This window comes from Chiloscyllium plagiosum, chromosome 3 (assembly GCF_004010195.1).
Source record: "Chiloscyllium plagiosum isolate BGI_BamShark_2017 chromosome 3, ASM401019v2, whole genome shotgun sequence".
Taxonomy (NCBI): domain Eukaryota; kingdom Metazoa; phylum Chordata; class Chondrichthyes; order Orectolobiformes; family Hemiscylliidae; genus Chiloscyllium; species Chiloscyllium plagiosum.
In genome coordinates this window covers 133,337,853-133,357,938 of record NC_057712.1, presented here as the reverse complement: position 1 = coordinate 133,357,938, position 20,086 = coordinate 133,337,853, and the positions used below count along the sequence as shown (strand labels likewise).

General features: G+C 41.8%; 1 protein-coding gene across 1 annotated transcript in view; it reads left to right on the top strand.

Moving 5' to 3' along the window:
* Positions 1 to 20,086, top strand: part of LOC122540182 (dynein axonemal heavy chain 8-like) — a 1,320,893-nt gene that overhangs the window by 813,211 nt on the left and 487,596 nt on the right. Inside the window, exons 43-44 of the mRNA XM_043675532.1 lie at positions 12,867 to 13,039; positions 18,339 to 18,343. Coding sequence (XP_043531467.1) covers positions 12,867 to 13,039; positions 18,339 to 18,343 — 178 coding nt within the window. The remainder of the gene's footprint in view (positions 1 to 12,866; positions 13,040 to 18,338; positions 18,344 to 20,086) is intronic.

Genomic DNA, 20,086 nt, shown 5'->3' with positions numbered 1-20,086 from the left:
CATTCCATCATCATTCATGTGCTTATCCAAGGATTGTTTAAATCTCAGTCATGGTGCTGAGTTAACTACATTGACAGGCAGGACATTCCACACCTTTACCACTCTCTAAGTAAAGAACCTGCCTCTGACATCTATTTTAAATCTATTATCCCTCAACTTGTAGTTATGCCCCCTCAAGCTGACATCATCATCCTAGGAAAAAGTCTTTCACTGTCTAATCCTATGATCATCTTGTATGTCTCTATCAAATCCCCTCTTAGCCTTCTTCTTTCTAATGAGAACAGACCCAAGTCTCTCAGTCTTTCCTCGTAAGACATTCCCTCCAGACCAGGCAACATCCTGGTAAATCTCCTCTGCACCTTTTCCAATGCTTCCACATCCTTCCTGTAATGGGGCGGCCAGACATATACGCAGTATTCCAAGTGTGGCTGCATTAGCATTTTGTATAGTTGCAGTATGACATTACGGCTCTGGAATTCAATCCCTCTATCAATAAAGCCTAACACACTGTAAGCCTTCTTAACAGCACTATCAACCTGGGTGGCAACCTTCAGGGATCTATGTACATGGACTCCAAGATCCCTCTGCATATTCACCCTACCAAGAATCTTTTCATTTACCCAGTACTCTGCCTTCCTGTTATTCTTCCCAAAGGGAATCGCCTCACATTTAGTTGCATTGAACTCCATTTGCCACCTCTCAGCCCAATTCTATAGTTTATCCAAGTCGCCCTGCAACATTCTTCCACTACTCCACTGACTTTAGTAGGCTTATACAATTAATGGTAGGGCCTTGGGCAGTATTGTAGAACAGAGGAGCCTAGGGGTGCAGGTACACAGTTCTTTAAAATTTACGTCACATTTAGACAGAGATGGTTAAAAAGTCATTTGGCATGCTTGCCTTCATTGCTCAGTAGTTTGAGTAAAGGAGTTGGGCCATTCCCCTTGAGGTTGTACAGGACATTGGTGATGCTTCTTTTGGAATACAGTGTCCAGTTCTGGTCGCTCAGTTGTAGGAAAGATATTATCTAGCTGGAAAGGAATCAGAAGAGATTTACCGGGATGTTGCCAGGTATGAAAGTTTTGAGTTATAAGGGAAGGCTGGATTGGCTGGGATATTTTTCACTGGAACATAGGAGGTTGAGAGGTGACCTGATAGAAGTTTATAAAATAATGAGAGATATACAGAGTTAATGGTAGTTGTCTTTTTCCTAAAATGGGGAATTTCAATACTAGGGTTCACATTTTTAAGGTGAGAAGAGAGATTTAAAAAAGACATGAGGCAATTTTTTATGCAGAGGGTTGTTCGAGTGTTGAATGAATTTCCTGAGGAAGTGGTGATACAGGTACAATTACAATGTTCAAAAGACATTTGCATTGATACATGAATAGGAAAGGTTTGGAGGAATATGGGCCAGACTAGTTTAATTTGGGATTATGTTCGGTATGGTATGGACTGGTTGGACCAAATGGTTTGTCTCTATGACTCTATGAAACACAAAACAAATTCTAGAAATAAGTATGTGTTAGTAATGCATTCCCAAATCCAGTATTCCAGAACCCTGCCAACCCTGGCACCCTGCAATCTAATGTCATCATAAATACAGAAAGTATGTGGTGCCAACATCAACAACCCACCTGCCAATCTAAAATAATTAAATAACAACCTACTAATTTTTCATCACCAGTTGCTTTGGTTGAGTGTTAGTTTGTAAAAAATGTAGCCTTTTGTACTGGCTGAAATGTTGTATCCGCAGGTTGTGCTGGGGAAGATAGTAGCATCTGGATGTTTTTTCATGTCATTCTTTAAAGATTTTTTGTGTACCATTTGTTATAGACCAGAACAGATCCCCTCAAAATATTTTCAGAAGATAGCCCAGACCTGAACTTTTCCTTATTTTAAAGGTAGATGTGATGCTAACGTTCCAGATGTGATGCGACTGGTCAAACTACTCGACATTAAGCAAAACACATTTTATTTAATCACTATGGTTAAAATGCAAACAAAAGGAATTTAGAATAACTTAATTATTGGAAAACTTAACCAAATAATGGATACAATATCTATTGTTAATTAACTGTTCCAATACAGTAAACATCCCCGAAACACACCCCTCGGTGAAAAGATACATTCGGATATAGATTCTTACAAGTAGTTCTCCAATCCAGGAGGAAGAAACATACAAGAGACATTTCAGAGAAAGTAGCAGCTGGGAATCATTTTACTCAATCCTTCAATTCTTCTGGAACCCCAAACAGCTTCTGACTGACAAAGCTGAAAACATCTAGAAAGCCTGTTCTGTGAGAGCTGGCTACTCCCATTCAAACTGCTTCCATTGTTCCAAGATAAAAAAAACCCTAAAAGCCTCCTAATTTGTTTGCTTAGGCTATCTCTAGTAGTCTGTTCATCACCTCTGCCTTTACAACCTCTCATCAAAAATCCCAGGACATAATAACCTTTTCAAAGTGACAGCATTGATGCTTTCCTGAATAATAGTAAAGTCTGATTCTGAGAGCAGGGAGCATTCATAGTTCTCGCAGGGACTGTAGATCTGAGCCTACAGCGTCTCAGAATTCACTACTTATGTGTTCACACCAGGGTTGTATTCAGATTCCACTGTCAATATAGCTGGAACAAACATCACTATCTTAATCACTTTCTGTTTGTATTCTACAAATCAGAATAACAAGTTATATTGTAGCATCTAAAAACTGACATGAGAAATAGGCTATTATTGCAGGTGCACATTTAGAAGGGCAAATGTGTACCTTAGCACATTTGGAAGGGTACAAGGGGATAGGTTTGAGGACATGTAGCAAGCTTTTTTTATTTATGCATAATTGACCCCATTCCTGTTGGATAGCCATAAATTGGTCCTTGTATTGACGTGAAAGAGTAGCAGGGACCGAGACGAGTGAACTCATTAGTTTGCATTTCTTTTCCTCATCCCGAGACAAACCTTAAATCTAGTCCAATTGGGAACCAAGTGGGTCAGTACCCCAATCTGAATTCTGGATCCTAGCCTGAGAAGAAATAGAATGAGAACCATACCTCTACAGGGTCATCATTGAGTAGACAGTTGGTGCTCACCCCATACCATTAGCCGTAGTGGAGTCAGCCTGCAGTACTCTTTACCTGGGATGTCTTTGGTGACTGTCCTATCATGGGCCAGGCCAGACCCCCTCGAACATTTCAAGGAAGTAGCCCTGACCCTAACTTTGCTAGTTGTTTTAAGCAGGTGGAGAGTGGGTATGATGTAACTGGCTCAACTGCCTAGTTTTAAACAAAACAGAATTTATTTGCAAGATTACCAAATGAAACACAAACAGAAGAGAACAGAATACAGAATAACTTAACCTATCAAAAACCCAACTGATTACCCCAACTGAATGATGCTGCTCCAAATACTTGCAATAATCCCCATAAACTCCCCTTGGCACAAAAGGTCAGAGAAAGGGATAATCAGCATGAACCTGCTTCTTTGAGTTCAGGAGCTTCAAACTCTGCTTGTTAAAAACCAAACCAAGTTAGAGACAAAAAACTGCAGATGCTGGAATCCTAAATAGATAGTCAGGAGGCTGGAAGAACACAGCAAGCCAGGCAGCATCAGGAGGTAGAGAAGTCGAATTTCAGGTATAACCCTTTTCAAGACTTGGGGTGGGTGTTAGGGTGCAGATAAAGGGGGTGGTGGGTGGTGGTGAATTGAGGATAGATGAAGACAAATAGAGAGTACAACCTGGTTGGTCAATGGGAGGAACAACTCCAGTTGGTGGCAGGAAGGAGTGGAAGGGAGGGGAAAGGGCTGGGAAAAAAGTTGGGGGATGGGAAGGGAGGTTATTTGAAATTGGAGAACTCATGAATACCCGACTCCCTTCAAAGCGCTTCCTCCTCCCTGCCACCAATCAGATTCATTCCTGCCATTGACCAACCAGCTCGTACCCTCCACCTGTGTTCACCTATCCCCACCTCACCATCCTGCCCCTGCCACCCCCCTTTATCTGCAGCTCCCCCCGCATCCACCCCCAGTCCTGAAAAACAAAACAAAAACCAGAGAAAAGTTGATCTGGGAGAACTAGCCACTCCCTTTCATTGTACAAGTTTTTAAATCTGTTAGCTAAAATCAAATTGGCCCTAAAACACAACCAAGCCAGATCTTTTGGAATCACTGCTTTTAAGACCTCTCTGGAAAGAAAAAAGCCAAGGACAGCATAACCTTGTTAAAGGAACAGCATCATCATAATATCCATAAAGCTGTGTATGCCTGTGTACCCTCTAAGGCCTCCTCCTTCTCCAACTCCTTAGATTTTATTGATTGCACCTCAGGGGTAGTAGCTGTAACTGGTGATTTTTGTTCTGTGGGGTAAAGAAACAAGGAGAACAAAGGGCATGATCATCATCATTTGAGATGTGTCTCTCAGAGATATACACTTTATTTGAACATACCTGGAATGTAGAAAGATGGTCGTGGTTGTTGGAGGTCAGTCACCTCAGTTCCAGGGCATCGCTCCAAGAGTTCCACATGGTAGGTATTTTATAATCAACCTATTCAGAGATATTGGTTCACATCTCTGGAGTAGGTGGGACTTGAAACCAGCCTCCCGAGTTGTTTTTAGATCCTGTGCGCATGAGCTCGTGGAGGTATTCACTGACATCTTCAACCATTCCCCCCCTACAAGCCGAAGTCCCCACCTGCTTCAATAATCCCAGTTCCAAAGAAAGTGCCTTAATGACTAATGCCAGCAGCTCTGACCTCCATCATCATGAAGTGCTTTGAGAGGCTGGTCATTGCCCACATCAACTCTAGCCTCCCAGCCTGCCTCAATCCCTGCAATTCACCTATCAAAGAAACAGGTCCACAGCAGACACCATTTCCCTAGCCCTGTGGTCATTGTTGGAGCATCTGGACAACAAGGACACCTATGTCAGACTCCTGGCCATCGACTACAGCTCCACCTTCAATACATTATCCCTTCCAGACTGATCTCAAAATTCTGAGACTTGGGTTTCAGCTCTGCCCTCTGCAATTGGATCCTTTGCAGTTTGTGGGTCAGAAAGCTATCAGTGAAGACAGACAACTGCACCTTCTCCACAATAACATTCAACACTGGAGCCTCTCAAGGATGCGTTCTCAACCCTCTACTTTACTCCCTGTATACCCATGACTGTGCAGCCAAATTTTGTACGAGCACAATCTATGAGTTTGTAGACAACACCACCATGGTAGGACGGATATCAAACAACGATGTGTCAGAATATAGGAAGGAGATAGAGAACTTGGTGTCGTGGCGTAATAACAATCTCTCTCTCAATGTTGGCAAAACAAAAGAACTGATCATTGACTTCAGAAAGAAAGGAGAACACACCCCTATCTATATCAATGGAGCTGAGGTTGAGAGGGTTGAGAGCATCAAGTTCTGCGGAGTGGCAATAATCAACAACCTGTCCTGGATCTTCCATGTAGATGCGACAGTCAAGAAGGCCTAACTTTGCCTCCTCTTCCTAAGGTGGCTCAGGAAATTTGACGGGTCCATAAGGACCCTCATCAACTTTTACAGATGCACCAGAGAAAGCATACTGTCCAGGTACATAATGACCTGAGAGAGCAACTGCTCTGTCCAGGACTTTAAGAAACTACAGAAGGTGGTATGCATAGCCCAGACATCACAGAAGCCAACCTCCCATTTGTAGACTCTATTTACACTTATCGTTGCAATGGAAAGGCTGCCAAAATCATCAAAACCCCCTCCCACCCGGTAATGCTCTCCTACAACCTCTTCCATCAGGCTGAAGATACAGAAACTTGAACCTACACACCAATACATAGCTTCTTCTCTGCTGTTATTAGACTGATGAATGGACTTTTCTAACTTCAAATAATGTTGATCTTGTTAGTGTTGTTTCACGTACATCCTGTGTGGTGTAACCTGTGTGCCTTACTCTGTCCAAGGTTTTTTTCACCCTATGATCTGTCTGTACTGCTTGCAAACAAAGCTTTTCACTGTACTTACATACACATGACAATAAATCAAATCAAATCAAATCCTGACTCAGAGGTTGGAATACTATCACTGTAACACAAGCGCCCTATTTCCCCAGTCCAATCATCTTCAGCTGCTTCATCACTGACCTCCCATCCATCAGAAGTGGGGATGTTCACCAATAATTGCACAACATCCAGCACTATTCACAAATCCTCAGATACTGAAGCAGTCTATGTCAGGTGTAGTATCCAAGCTTGGGCTGAAGAGGCAAGCAACATTTATGCCACTCAAATACCAGGCAATGAGTATCCCCAGTAAAAGACAATCTAACCACCACCCCGACATTAAATCCCTGATTAACCCATCAACCATAAACTCAATTAGACTTGCCATAGAAGTGGCTACAGGAGCAGATCAGAGGCTAGGAATACTGTAGGAACCAGCTCACCTCTTGACTCCCCAAAAGCCTGTTCACAAGGCACAAATCAGGAGTGTGATGGATGCCCGTGTAGGTGCAGGCCCCAAAACTCAGAAGAAACATGACACCATCCAGGACAAAGCAGCCTCCTACATCCACCAACATCCAGTCACTCCATCACCAATGTTCAGTAATAACAGTGTGTACCATTTGCAAAATGCATTGCTGAAATTTGCCAAAGATCCTTATAAAACCAGAGTCACTACTGTCCAGAAGGACAAGGGCAATAGATAGATAGGAGAACCAGCACCAGCAGATTCCCTTCCAAACCACTCACCGCCTTGACGTGGTAACATATTACCATTCCTTCACTCTTTGCTAGACCAAAATGCATTGTGGGTCTTCCTACAGTACATGGACTGCAGCGGTTCAGGAAGGCAGCTCGCCATGACCTCTCAAGGGAAACTATGGATAGGCAATAAATGTTGGGCCAGCCAGCGATGCTTAAAAAGACACAGTAGAAGTTGGTAACCATGGTTTAAACATTAGTCCCTTCTGCATTGAGACACACACATCGCTCAGAGAATTCTTTTTAACCTCCAAAGTCAAGAGTCATCAATGCTCCCTCCTTGCTGCCTTGCCCAGCCTCCAACACTGGCCACATTAACACTGTTATAGATGATAGCCAGGAGCCATTGGAATGCCATCAACCAATATGCAACTCTCTTGGTTCGCTGTCAGCCTCAGTAATTTTTTTTTGTTCAGGGGATATGGGCAATGCTGGCTATGGAACAGCAACAAAGTACCAAGTCAGGACTGTGACTGTTTTGGAAGGGAACCTACAGGTGGACCACCTGCTGCCATAGATCTTCTAGGTGTTAGTGGTTGATGTTTTAGAAGGTTCTGTCAGAGTAGCTTTGTTGTCTTTGTCTGGTATAAGTTGTAGATGATACACACTGCTGCCAATGGTTGTGAAGAGAAAGCATGTTGAAAGATGTGTTGGATTGTCAATCAAGCAGGCTGCTTTCTCCTGGATGGTGTCAAGTTTCTTGAGTGTTGTTAAAGCTGCACTCATCCAGGCAAGTGGGAAGCATTTGATTACTCCTGACTTGTGGATGGTGGACAAGTTTTGGAGAAACAGGGTGAGTTGTATAGTGCAGATCTCCTGCATGTGACTTGCTCTTGTAGCCACTGTATTTATATGATGCGTTTTGTCATTCCTGGCATCACACACTGCATATCAAATCCCACTGTTCCCACAGCCATCACAAAAGTCAGAATTCACACGACACCAGGTTACAGTCCAACAGGTTAATTTGAAATCACAAGCTTACAGAGCGCTACTCCTTCATCACCTGACCTCATCAGATAATTCCTCAAAAATGGGGATTAAAGGTGTCACTTTGATTGCATGTTGAGACAGTAAGCTGCACGTGATCAGGAAGGAGAGATCACATCCAGAGTGAGACACAGTCTGAGTGAGTTTATAATTTCAGGGAATGTGGAGCCAGGATGAGAAGTTGGTACAAAGGGGACAATGTGCTTTCTGCTTATTCTTTTGGCCCATAGTCTGTCAGGTTTAATTTTTATCGGGATAGTGAAGCCCAGGATTGGAACCAAGACAAAAGACTTACATCATCAGTAACCTGTAAGTTCATTGGTTGGCGATAGATACTACTTTTACTATCTATTATTGATTGCTTTATGATTGAAGGTAAATAAGTGAAGTATTTATAGTTGTAACTAAAGTTTTGGGGTAAAGCCCACTAGGGAACAGGCAACTCTGGATTTAGTGATGTGTAATGAGGCAGACTTGATTAGGGAGCTTAAAGCATTGGCCATAATATAATGGAATTCACGCTGCAGTTTGAGAGGGAGAAACTGAAATCAGATGTAACAATACACAATTGAATAAAGGTATCTACAAAGAAATGAGGAACTGGCCAGAGTTAATTGGAAAGGAAGACAGCGGAGCATCAATGGCAGGAGTTTCTGGGAGTAACTTGGGAGGCACAACAGAATATCATTCCAAGGAAGAAAAAACACACTGTGGGGAGGATGAGGCAACCATGCTGATTAGGGAAGTTAGGGACAGCAGTAAAGCAAAATAGAAGGCAGACAATCTGGTGAAAATATATGGGAAGCCAAAGGATTGGGGAGCTTTCAAAAACCAACAAAGGATATCTGAAAAAGCAACAAGGAGGGAAAAGATGGAATATGAGGGTAAGCTAGCTAGTTATATTTAAAAAATGCAAGGAGTTTTGAGATATATGAAAGATAAGAGAGAGGAAGGAGTTGGACCATTAGAAAATGAAACAGAACTAGAATTCAGATTATTGTCACATATAATCAAGAACAGGGATATATGATTACCATGAAAGTGTCCAAAGTTGCCATTTCCAGCACTATCTTACAAAGAAACCTGGGGACAAAATCTTACGTATGAATTAGAAAAAAAAGTTCAACATTACAGTTTTTGTGAAGAAGCAAGTCTACACTGGGATTCACCTCGAAGCTGGGAATCTGCACTGGGCTTCCTCGAGGCTGGGAATCTGCATTTGGCTTCTTCAAGGCCGGGAATCTGCACTGGGCTTCCTTGAGTCCAGGTATCCATGCTGGGCATCGTTGAGTCTGGGTATCCACACTGGGCTTCCTTAAGGCCGGGTATCCGCACTGGGATTCCTTGAGTCTGGGTATCCGCTCTGGGCTTCCTCGACTCCAGGTATCCACTCTGGGCTTCCTCAAGTACTATCAGAAAGATATTGTGATACTTGAAAGGGTTCAGAAACGATTTACAAGGATGTTGCCAGTGTTAGAGGATTTGACCTATAGGGAGATGTTGTATAGGCTAGGGCTGTTAGCCATGGAGTGTTGGAGGCTGAGGGGTGACCTTATAGAGGTTGATAAAATCTTGAGGGGCTTGGATAGGATAAATAGACAAAGGATTTTCCCTGGAGTTGGGGAGTCCAGAACTAGAGGGCATAGGTTTAGGATGAGAGGGGAAAGATATAACGAGACCTAAGGGGCAACTTTTTCACTCAGAGGGTGATACGTGAATGGAATGAGCTGCCAGAGGAAGTGGTGGAGACTGGTACAATTGCAACATTTAAGAGGCATTTGGATGGGTATATGAATAGGAAGGGTTTGGAGGGATATGGGCCAGGTGCTGGCAGGTGGGACTAGATTGGGTTGGGATATCTGGTCGGCATCGATGAGTTGGACCAAAGGGTCTGTTTCTGGGCTGTACATATCTTTGACTCTATGACTCTAAAAAGAAGGAAGCATATGTCAGGCATAGACAGAATAGATTGAGTGAACCCTTAGAAGAGTATAAAGGCAGTATGTGTATACTTAAGAGGGAAATCAGGAGGGCAAAAAGAGAACATGAGATAGCTTTGGCAAATAGGTTTAAGGAGAATCCAAATGGTTTTTACAAAAACGTGAAGGTCAAAAGGGTAACGAGGGAGAGAAGAGGGCCCCTCAAAGATCAGCAAGGAAGCCTATGTGTGGAGTAGCAGGAGATGGGGGAGATACTAAATGAGTATTTTGCATCAGTGTTTACTATGGAGAAGGTCATGGAAGATACAGAATGTAGGGAAATAAATGGTGACATCTTGGCAAATGTCTGTATTACAGAGGAAGAGGTGCTGGATGTCATGTAATGCATAATAGTGGATTAATCCCCAGGACCTGATCAGGTGTACCCTAGAACTCTGTGGGAAGCTAGGGGAGTGATTGTTGGACCTCTTACTGAGATATTTGTATCATCGATAGTCACAGGTGAGGTGCAGGAAAACTGGAGGTTGGCTAACGTGGTGCCACTTTTAAGAAAGGTGGTGAGGACAAGCTAGGAAACTGTAGACCAGTGAGCCTGACGTCGGTGGTGGGCAAGTTGTTGGAGGGAATCCTGAGGGACAGGATGTACATGTATTTGGAAAGGCAGGACTGATTAGGGATAGTCAACATGGTTTTGTGCGTGGGAAATCATGCCTCATGAATTTAATTGTGTTTTCTGAAGGAGTAACAAAGTGGATTGATTAGGGCAGAGCGGTAGACATGATCTATATGGACTTCAGTAAGGTCTCCTGTATGTCTGAGGAGAAAGTGAGGACTGCAGGTGCTGAAGATCAGAGTCGAGAGTGTGGTTCTGGAAAAGCACAGCTGGTCAGGCAGCATCCGAGGGGCAGGAGAATCGATGTTTTGGGCATAAGCCTGATTTCTGATGAGTATGACTGAAATTGTACTTGCCTCATTTCACGAATAACATAATACTTTTCTTTTTGACAAGAATTTCCTGTAATTCTCAGGTACCTTGTTTACTCACAGGAGTGATTGTACTTGGTCCCAAGGCTGTAGTAGCTGTCTCAACTTGCTCTGTTATGCTTTCAATCAGGTTATGCTTGCTCTGTACTGATCTTGTGTACCCTGCTACTCTGACACTTGCAGCAGTCTGCATGAACGTGTCCCACCTTGTTATATTCAAAACACTTATACCTTCAAACATTACTTCCACACGCAACACCTTCCTTTCTACACAGAGCAGTAGACTCTGGAACATTCTAAACCCTGGCTCCTTGCCTTCCTTTAACCTTTCACCTTCTAATCCATATTGGGTTTATGAGAGTGCCAGAAATAGATTTGTATTTGTGGACCAGTCATCTCAATTGCCTGTCTTGCTGTTGCAATCTTCTGGTTTTCCACATTAATTTGTACCCTTGAAAGGAGTACATTTTCAAGTTCTTTGTGGGCGGCACGGTGGCATAGTGGCACAGTGGTTAGCACTGCTGCCTCACAGTGCCAGAGACCCAGGTTCAATTCCTGCCTCAGGCGACTGACTGTGTGGAGTTTGCACATTTTCCCAGTGTCTGCGTGGGTTTCCTCCGGGTGCTCCGGTTTCCTTCCACAGTCCAAAGATGTGCAGGTCAGGTGAATTGACCATGCTAAATTGCCCGGAGTGTTAGGGGCAGGGGTAAATGTAGGGGAATGGGTCTGGGTGGGTTGCGCTTTGGCAGGTCGGTGTGGACTTGTTGGGCCAAAGGGCCTGTTTCCACACTGTAAGTAATTTAATCTGATAATAATAATTTCCGTAAAGGTCTTATGTGAAGTCTTTACCTTTTAATGCCTGCATTCAATGGTCAAAAGTTACCTTGCTTTACCCTCTCAAATTCTAAATAAGTCCAACTTGGCAGCTTCTGTATATTCCAAAATGTATGCCTGCAATCTTCAAGGAACAACATCTGCACCAAAATAGCCTTTTTACCATTTCATAATCTCCAAGCCTCCTCAGAACAAAAGGCATAAATCTCATAAGCTCTACCAATCAACATGTTTTGAATGAGCAATGTCAAATTTTCCTTTGTTTACTTCCTTTGCGAAGTATGCTTGAAAAAGTGCCTCTGCAACCATTTCACCAAATTTTGGGAGGACTTGCACAAATTCAAACAGCCCCTCATGGGTCTCAGATTTGATTCAGATCTTTCATCATTCCTTGTAAAAGATCACTTTATGAAAGCTTTTATGTGACCAGATTAACAATCCTGTAATTTAGATAAATGCTTCAAAGTTCTCATTTCCCCGGAGCCATTACAGAATTTAAATTCAGTTCATGAAAGCAAGCTGAAATGAAATATCCATTGTCAGCAACGATAGCCACATAATTACAGCTTAATCCTTAAAATCCATTTGTTTCTTTCAGAGTTATTAGGGAAGAAGGTCTGCTGTTCTGACCTGATTTGGTCTATTTGTGATCTCGCACCAGGAGCAATGCAATGGCCCACAAGACCACCCTGTTATATTCAAGAAGACAGTTGCTAATACCCCCTGAAGAACAGCTTTGGATTGTCAATAAATTGGCCTTGATATTCTGTAGTTCTGATGCCTTTTAACTGTGATTGAACTCTTGAATTCAGGATGAAAGACTTCTTTGTTCTCTTGTTTCCTTTTTAATCTTTTTGCAGTATTTAGAGTTTGAGAGATTCTTTACTTGTAATGCAGAGGAAATAAACGATATTGATTGATTGTGATCACCACATCATGTTAATGCTTGAACTCAGACTAGTATACACAAGAGTGTTCAGTCCTATTAGTCCACTTCAGTGGAGTTGCAACTGGCTTTTTAATCTCTATTCTGCGTATTCTTCAAAGTTTGGGACACAATCTGCAGGGAGCAGCTCACCTTTGAGCAGGGCATCATCAGCCCCTTCTTTTCTTATTAGATCTATCTGAACTTTCCCTGATAATTTACACATGTGGCCCATTTCTTGACTTCACACTGGACCTTGCCAGACAGGGAATTTAAATCCTCAGGTTATCCTGTAGCAGACCTCCTTTTAAAAGCACCACATTTTGAAATTTAAGTTTAAAAAGTGTCAATAAATACTTTGGTGTTTTGACCCATCATCATGACATTATTTATATTTACTCATGTACCTGTAAATACCATGCTTTCTAATCTGTTTCCTTCACAGGTAAAAATGCATATCAGAACAGTAAGTGACTTTGAATGGTTGAAACAAAGTCGATTTTATTTCAATGATGACACACAAGAAATAAAAGTGGGGATCACTGATGTGGAATTTATCTATCAGAATGAATTTCTGGGCTGCACCGATCGACTTGTAATCACACCTTTGACAGACAGGTAATCTTTGGACTTTTTGGAAACATTTCCTGTCATGATTAACTTTAGATGTTAGAGCAATTCATTGACTTGATTTTCCTCTTGTAACTTAGCCCAGTGCCTTAGACCCCAGATTTTAACCCATCTAATTTTAGCTGCCTGCCCAATACCACTGACCTGACCATAAACTTGAATTGTGTTGTTTCTCAAAACCCAGTTCTGAGCCACTTGCATGCAGGCCTTTGCAATAGTGCAATGTTTGCTGAAAGCCGACCGTTCTCCAGTCCACCATTGTATCTTGTCAGTTCTATCAAATATGAATTTGCAGCCTAATGTCTGCAAACCCTTTTCCTTCATTATTTTACTGGAAGGTATTTACCAAATTTATGGGCCAATTCTAGGTGGGATGTCATTTTGTGAAGTTCAACAGGAGCGTATATAACTAATTAAGTAACAATCCCTCTTTTTTTCTGCCTTGTTCACTTAAAGCCAACTTTTTTTTAATAGTAAGATTAACAAAGCTTCAAAATAAAAAAAAACTGCGGGGGTGCTTGAAATCTGAAACAAAAACAGAAATTGCTGGAGGAACTCATTAGGTTTGGCAGCATCTGTGGAATAAGAGAAAATGAGGACTGCAGATGCTGGCGAGTCAGATTCGAAAAGTGTGGTACTGGAAAAATACAAAATGTGTCTCTAGTTTGGGGCACAACCTGCAGGGAGTGGCTTGCCTTTGAGCAGGGGACCATCAGCCCCTCATTATCTTTTCTTATTAAGACAATTTGAAATTTCCCTCTAACTTACATATGTGACCCAATTCTTGACTTCACACACGACCTTGCCAGACAGGGAGTTTAAAATTGTCAGATTATTCTGAGGATATTATGATAGGCCGGAGCAGAGGGTGCAGCAGGTAGGTGGAAAGCAAGATGGACAGGTAGGACAGGTCAAGAGGGCAATGCCAAGTCATTGGATTTGGTATGAAGTGGGTCTGGGGAGATTTGGAAACTGGTGAAGTCAATGTTGATGCCATGTGGTCCTGAGGCAGAAGATGAAATGCAAGTAACACTGTCCTAAAGAAGGATCACTGAACCAAAAACATTAACTCTGCTTTTTCTTCATAGATGCTGCCAGTCCTGCTGAGTTACTCCAGCAATTTCTGTTTTTGTTATGAAAGCTTTCATGGGGACTGCTTCTGAGTGCCCTTACTTGCAAGAACTGTAACAGTTCATGTGATGTTCAGTCCACATCCCACGAACAACTTTTTTTAAATGTACTGACTTTGATATTTTATTGAGTGTACTTCCACTTTCTTGATGAAGTACGATATTGTATTCAATACCCCAGCGAGTACACTGGTATCACTCCCTATCAGAGCAAAAACATTTCCACGACTTTCTTGCATTGCACGGATGAATACTCTGGACAGAGAGTCACCTGAGGCTGGAATTGAATGTGGATTGCTGTAAGGCAACAATGCTAACTACTGCGATACTATCCCATCCCTATATATCAAGGCTTAAGTCCATGTATGTAGACTGCAAAATATATATTTAATAATATTTTGGAGTTACAAACACAGTTTATCTAAATCATAATGTTTTAATAATAGAGACCTGGCTTAAGGAAAGGCAGATCTGGGTGTTAAACATTTCTGATTATATGGTGTTCAAAAAAGATAGGAAAGGAAAAGAAAGAAAATGGCAGCGAAATGGAGAATTTATTTAAAGAGAGCATTGCAAACTGGAGAAGAAGATTATTTCAGAGATTTCAAGGACAGAATCAATTTGGCTTGAACAAAGAAACAAGAACGGTGCAATTACTTTGCTTTATCAAGTTTTGAGAAGGTTTGTAGCTTAGCTTAAAGTTTTGGATGTAGGTTTGCTCACTGAGTTGAAAGGTTCATTTCCAGATGTTTCGTTACCCTACTAGGTAACACCTTCAGTGGGCCTCACGCGAAGCAATGCTGAAAATTCCTGTTTTCTATTAATGCGTTTGGGTTTCTTTGGGTTGATGATGTAATTTCCTATGGTGAAGTCACTTCCTATCCCTTTTCTCAGGGGGTGGTAAATGGGGTCTAACTTGATTGTCTGTTGATAGAGTTCCGGTTGGAATGCTATGCCTCTAGAAATTCTCATGCATATCTTTGTTTGGCTTGTCCCAGGATGGATGTGTTGTCCGAGTCAAAGTGGTGTCCTTCCTCATCCATATGTAAGGATACTATTGAGAGAGGGTCATGTCTTTTCACGGCTAGTTGGTGTTCATGTATCCTGGTGGCTAGTTTTCTGCTTGTTTGTCCAATGTAGTGTTTGTTACAGTCCTTTCACGGTATTTTGTAAATGGCATTAGTTTTGCTCATTGTCTGTATAGTCTCTTTCAAGTTCATTAGCTGCTGTTTTAGTGTGTTGGTGGGTTTGTGGGCTACCATGATGCCAAGGGGTCTGAGTAGTCTGGCAGTCATTTCCAAGATGTCTTTGATGTCGGGGAGAGTGGCTAGGGTTTCTGGACATGTTTTGTCTGCTTGTTTGGGTTTATTGCTGAGAAAAATCGGTGGACTGTGTCATTGGATACCCATTCTTTTTGAATACATGGTATAGGTGATTTTCCTCTGCTCTGCATAGTTCCTCAGTGCTGCAGTGTGTGTATTGTACCTTTGATAGAGTGAAGGCTGTTTTGCACTGAAAGCTCGCAGGGACCTCTCATGTGACTGACTAGCAGTCTTAAAGGGTACTAGAAAGTTGAAAATATGTAACATTTGGCGGTGAAACAAAAATACCTTGGTGTTGGTTCTTATGTTTTCACAACAGTTTTAATCGAACCAGTTTAAAATTATGCCCCGAGATACTAAAATTCAATTGAATTTGAGTTTAATGTTTTGTCAACATTGAACCAATGAGACAATCCAATGTTTGGGGTATAAAGAAGCTGGCATTTTGAGAGTTAGCCAGAGAGAGTAACTGCCATCCAAAACACTCACTATCAAAGGTACCTTTTCATATAAAACACTTTTGCAGCAAAAGACCAAAGACAACCCAGAGAGATCTACAGCTAGAGGAATACAGACACTGGAGATAACAGACGCTGTAGGGTTTTGAAAATTGAGTTGATGTCACTTTGATAGGGGTGTTTTGTTGGAACAGTATATTGTTACAGAGTTGGAGGTAGAAAATGAACCTTAAAGAGATATGAGGCTTAGAGTTATAAATAATTGTTGTTTAATGTTCAGTTTTACAGTTAAAGAATAAATTGATTTTTCTTTATATTGTGGAAGTTGAGAGTTCTCTGTCGCTCATACTTTAACAGATTATGAGGGGAGGTGAGCTTTACTGGGTGTTTGGTTTAATTAGCAGAAAGGTTTGCTGCTGTGTTGTAACAATAACAATAACAACATGAATGGTAAAAGCACGTTAAAAGAAGGATTAGGGTTGATTATGAATGAAAAAGGAGATTTACAAATTGAAACAAAAGGCATGACTGAGGTGTTATGAATACTCTGCATCTATCTTTACATACAAAGCAGATGCTGCCCAAGCCATGGTGATAAAAGAATCTGGATTAGTGGTGCTGGAAGAGCACAGCAATTTCAGCAGCATCCGAGGAGTTCCTCGGATGCTGCCTGAACTGCTGCGCTCTTCCAGCACCACTAATCCAGAATCTGGTTTCCAGCATCTGCAGTCATTGTTTTTACCATGGTGATAAAAGATGCAACTCAGTCATCAGAAGTGTTTAAAATTGACAAGGGAAGAATATTGGATATGTCGTCAGTACTTAAATTTAAAAAAACACTGGGGCCAGCTGAGATGCATCCAAGGATATCAAAGGAAGTGAAAGCAAAGAATACAGAGGCACTTCCTTCAATACCTTGAGTATTATTGAAAACAACATAAATGTTGTTTAAGCTTTTTATCACTCTTCAGGACATTTTGCATGAAAACAAATTCAAGGGGAAAACCAGCATTTATACTGCATGTGAAGATAGTGCCAATTGGTTGGCAAGTGGACTCTGGTCGGGGGTTACCATGGAGAATATACTCATTAGTAGTGATTGACAGTTAATACCTAGGCTTTGTTAAATTTTTAAACAAGCAGCTTGACTGATTTCCTCAGGGCAATGCCCTGAGGAAATGAACCAGCAAATAGTTGCTACCTAATTTACTGATTTGAAAAAGATAGTGTGTGTACATTTTATGTCTGCAAAGGACAAAGCCAGGTATATTATTATATGTAGCTTCCAGCATGGGCATGTACACCAAACTGTGAATCCACTTTAGAACCCAAATTTCCCAATAATAACAGTGGAAAAAAAAACTTTATTTTTTTTGCTGAAAGGTCTGGTTTTAATTTTAAATTGTTTCCTTTGTTTACTGTCCTTCCTTCCATCATAATGGGGATGTTCACTGGCGATTGCGCAACATTCTGCACCAATCATGACTTTCAGATACTGAAACAGCCCATCTCAAAAAGCAGCAAGCCCTTGATAATATCCAGGCTTGTGGTGATAAGTGGCAAGTATGGGGACCAGAACCGTATACAATATTCCAAGTGTGGCCGCACCAGAGTTTTGTATAGTTGCAGCATGATATTGTGGCTCCAGAACTCAATCCCTCTACGAATGAAACCTAACACACCGTATGCCTTTTTAACAGCACTATCCACCTGGGTGGCAACTTTCAGGGATCTATGTACATGGACTCCAAGATCCCTCTGCACATCCACACTACTAAGAATCTTTCCATTGACCCAATACTCTGCCTTCCTGTTATTCTTCTCAAAATGCATCACCTCACATTTAGCATTCCTCCAAACAGCCAAAATATTAGAGCCAACTTGGATAGTGAGCTTTAAATTCAATTAATTGACCATTTTACAGTTCCAGTTAGGTCATGAACAAATGAGTTGCTGTGGTCCTGCCCTACCATGAGGTTTGGTGTGGGCAGCTAGGTAGTGGACACGCATCTGCAGAATATTATGTACCCCTTTCATTATCCTGTTGCAGCACCCCCCAAAACTGTGTCTTAAAAGTCTAACTGTAACTGCTGTAAATTAGCTGATTCAGTTTTATTCTGTTCAATCCTCATTGAAATGAAGGTGTTGTTTGAACTATATTTCAATTTTGCTTCATAAATTTGAGATATAAAGTGGATTTACTAATTGAGTTAGCTCACTGAGCTTGAAGATTTGTTTTCAGATGTTTCATCACCGTACAAAGTAATATCATCAGTGAGAGTCTCCAGTGAAGTGCTGGTGGTATGTCCCACCTCTCTATTTATAGGTCTTGGTTTCTTAAGGTGGGTGATGTCACTTCCAATTTTTTTTTAAAAAGGGAAGGTAGGTAGGGTCTAATTCGATGTGTTTATTGATGGAATTCTGGTTAGAATGTCATGTCTCTAAGAATTCTTGTGTGTTTTTGTTTCACCTGTTCCAGGATGTGTGTGTTGTCCCAGTCAAAGTGGTGTCCTTCTTTGGCTAATTGTACAGAAACTAGTGATAGTGGGTCGTGTCTTTTGGTGGCCAGTTGGTTTTCATGTAACCTGGTGTCACGTGTCCTGCTAGTGTGGCCAATGTAGTGTTTTTTTACAGTTCTTGCATGGTATCTTGTAAATGACGTTAGTTTTGCTGGTGGTATCTAATGGATCTTTAGATTCATTAGCTGCTCTTTAAGTGTGTTGGTAGTCTGGAAATCATTTCTGATATGTCTTAGTTGTAAGGTAATGTGACTCTAGTTTTTGGTTGCATTGTGTCTGCTTGTTTGGGTTTGTTTCTGAGCAATTGGCGGATTGTGGTTATTGGGTACCTGTTTTTCTTGAAAACGTTGTAAAGATACCCAATACAACAACACATACCCAATAAACACAATCTGCCGATTCCTCAGAAACAAACCCAAACAAGTAGACACTACGCAACCAAAAACTGTAGCCACATTACTTTACATCAAAGACATATCGGAAATGACTTGCAGACTACTCAGACCCCTTGACATCATGGTAGCCCACAAATCTACCACTTAAACAGTGACTAATGAACCTGAAAGATCCATTAGATACCACCGGCAAAACTCTGGGAGAAACGTCTGCTACCCTACCCACTCGTGGGTGGCACAGCAGTTAGCACTGCTGCCCCACAACGCCAGAGACCCGGATTCAATTCCTGCCTTAGACAACTGAGTGTGGAGTTTGCACATTCTCCCAGTGTCTGCGTGGGTTTCCTCCCACAATCCAAAAATGTGCAGGTTAGGTGAATTAGGAGAACGTGAGGACTGCAGATGCTGGAGATCAGAGCTGAAAAATTTCCTGAAGGGCTTATACCCGAAACGTAAATTCTCCTGCTCCTTGGATGCTGCCTGACCTGCTTTTTCAGGTTAGGTGAATTGGCCATGCTAAAATGCCCGTAGTGTTAGGTGAAGGGGTAAATGTAGGGAAATGGGTCTGGGTGGATTGTGCTTCGGCAGGTCGGTGTGGACTTGTTGGGCCAAAGGGCCTGTTTCCACACTGAGTAATCTAATCTAATCTAATCACTCATAGCATGACCACAAAAAAAACACAGAAGCAAGTCTGTGAAACACAGAACAAGCCTGCCAGTATACACAGAACACACTCAACGCCCCAGCCTTGGCCAAACGGACTAACATAGAAATCTGACATGGCGAAGCTACTCCCAGACCAGAGAATACACTCCCAAACAGCCTTCACAGTAAGGTCCTAATAGCCTAAGGGCAAAAAAAAACAAAAGAGAAAGTGCTGGAAAATCTCAGCAGGTCGGGCAGCATCTGTATGGAGAGAAAAGAGCTGACGTTTCGAGGCTAACTGACCCTTTGTCAAAGCTAAAAAAGGGAGAGAAATATGCAGGTATTTATACTAGGCTGAGAGAAGGTGAGTCATGGCTCCAGAAGCAAAGGTAGCAATAAAGAGGTGATAATGACAGTGTATAGAGAGATTATAGGGAGATTAGGAGCTGTGAATGACCAAGGTTGAAGCTAGTGCTATATGACAAAATATGTGGGGGATGGGGATGGGTGAAGCAGAGGCAAAATGGAAAACAGGGGAGAAGGGTAGCAAAGGGGGAAGAGGAGAG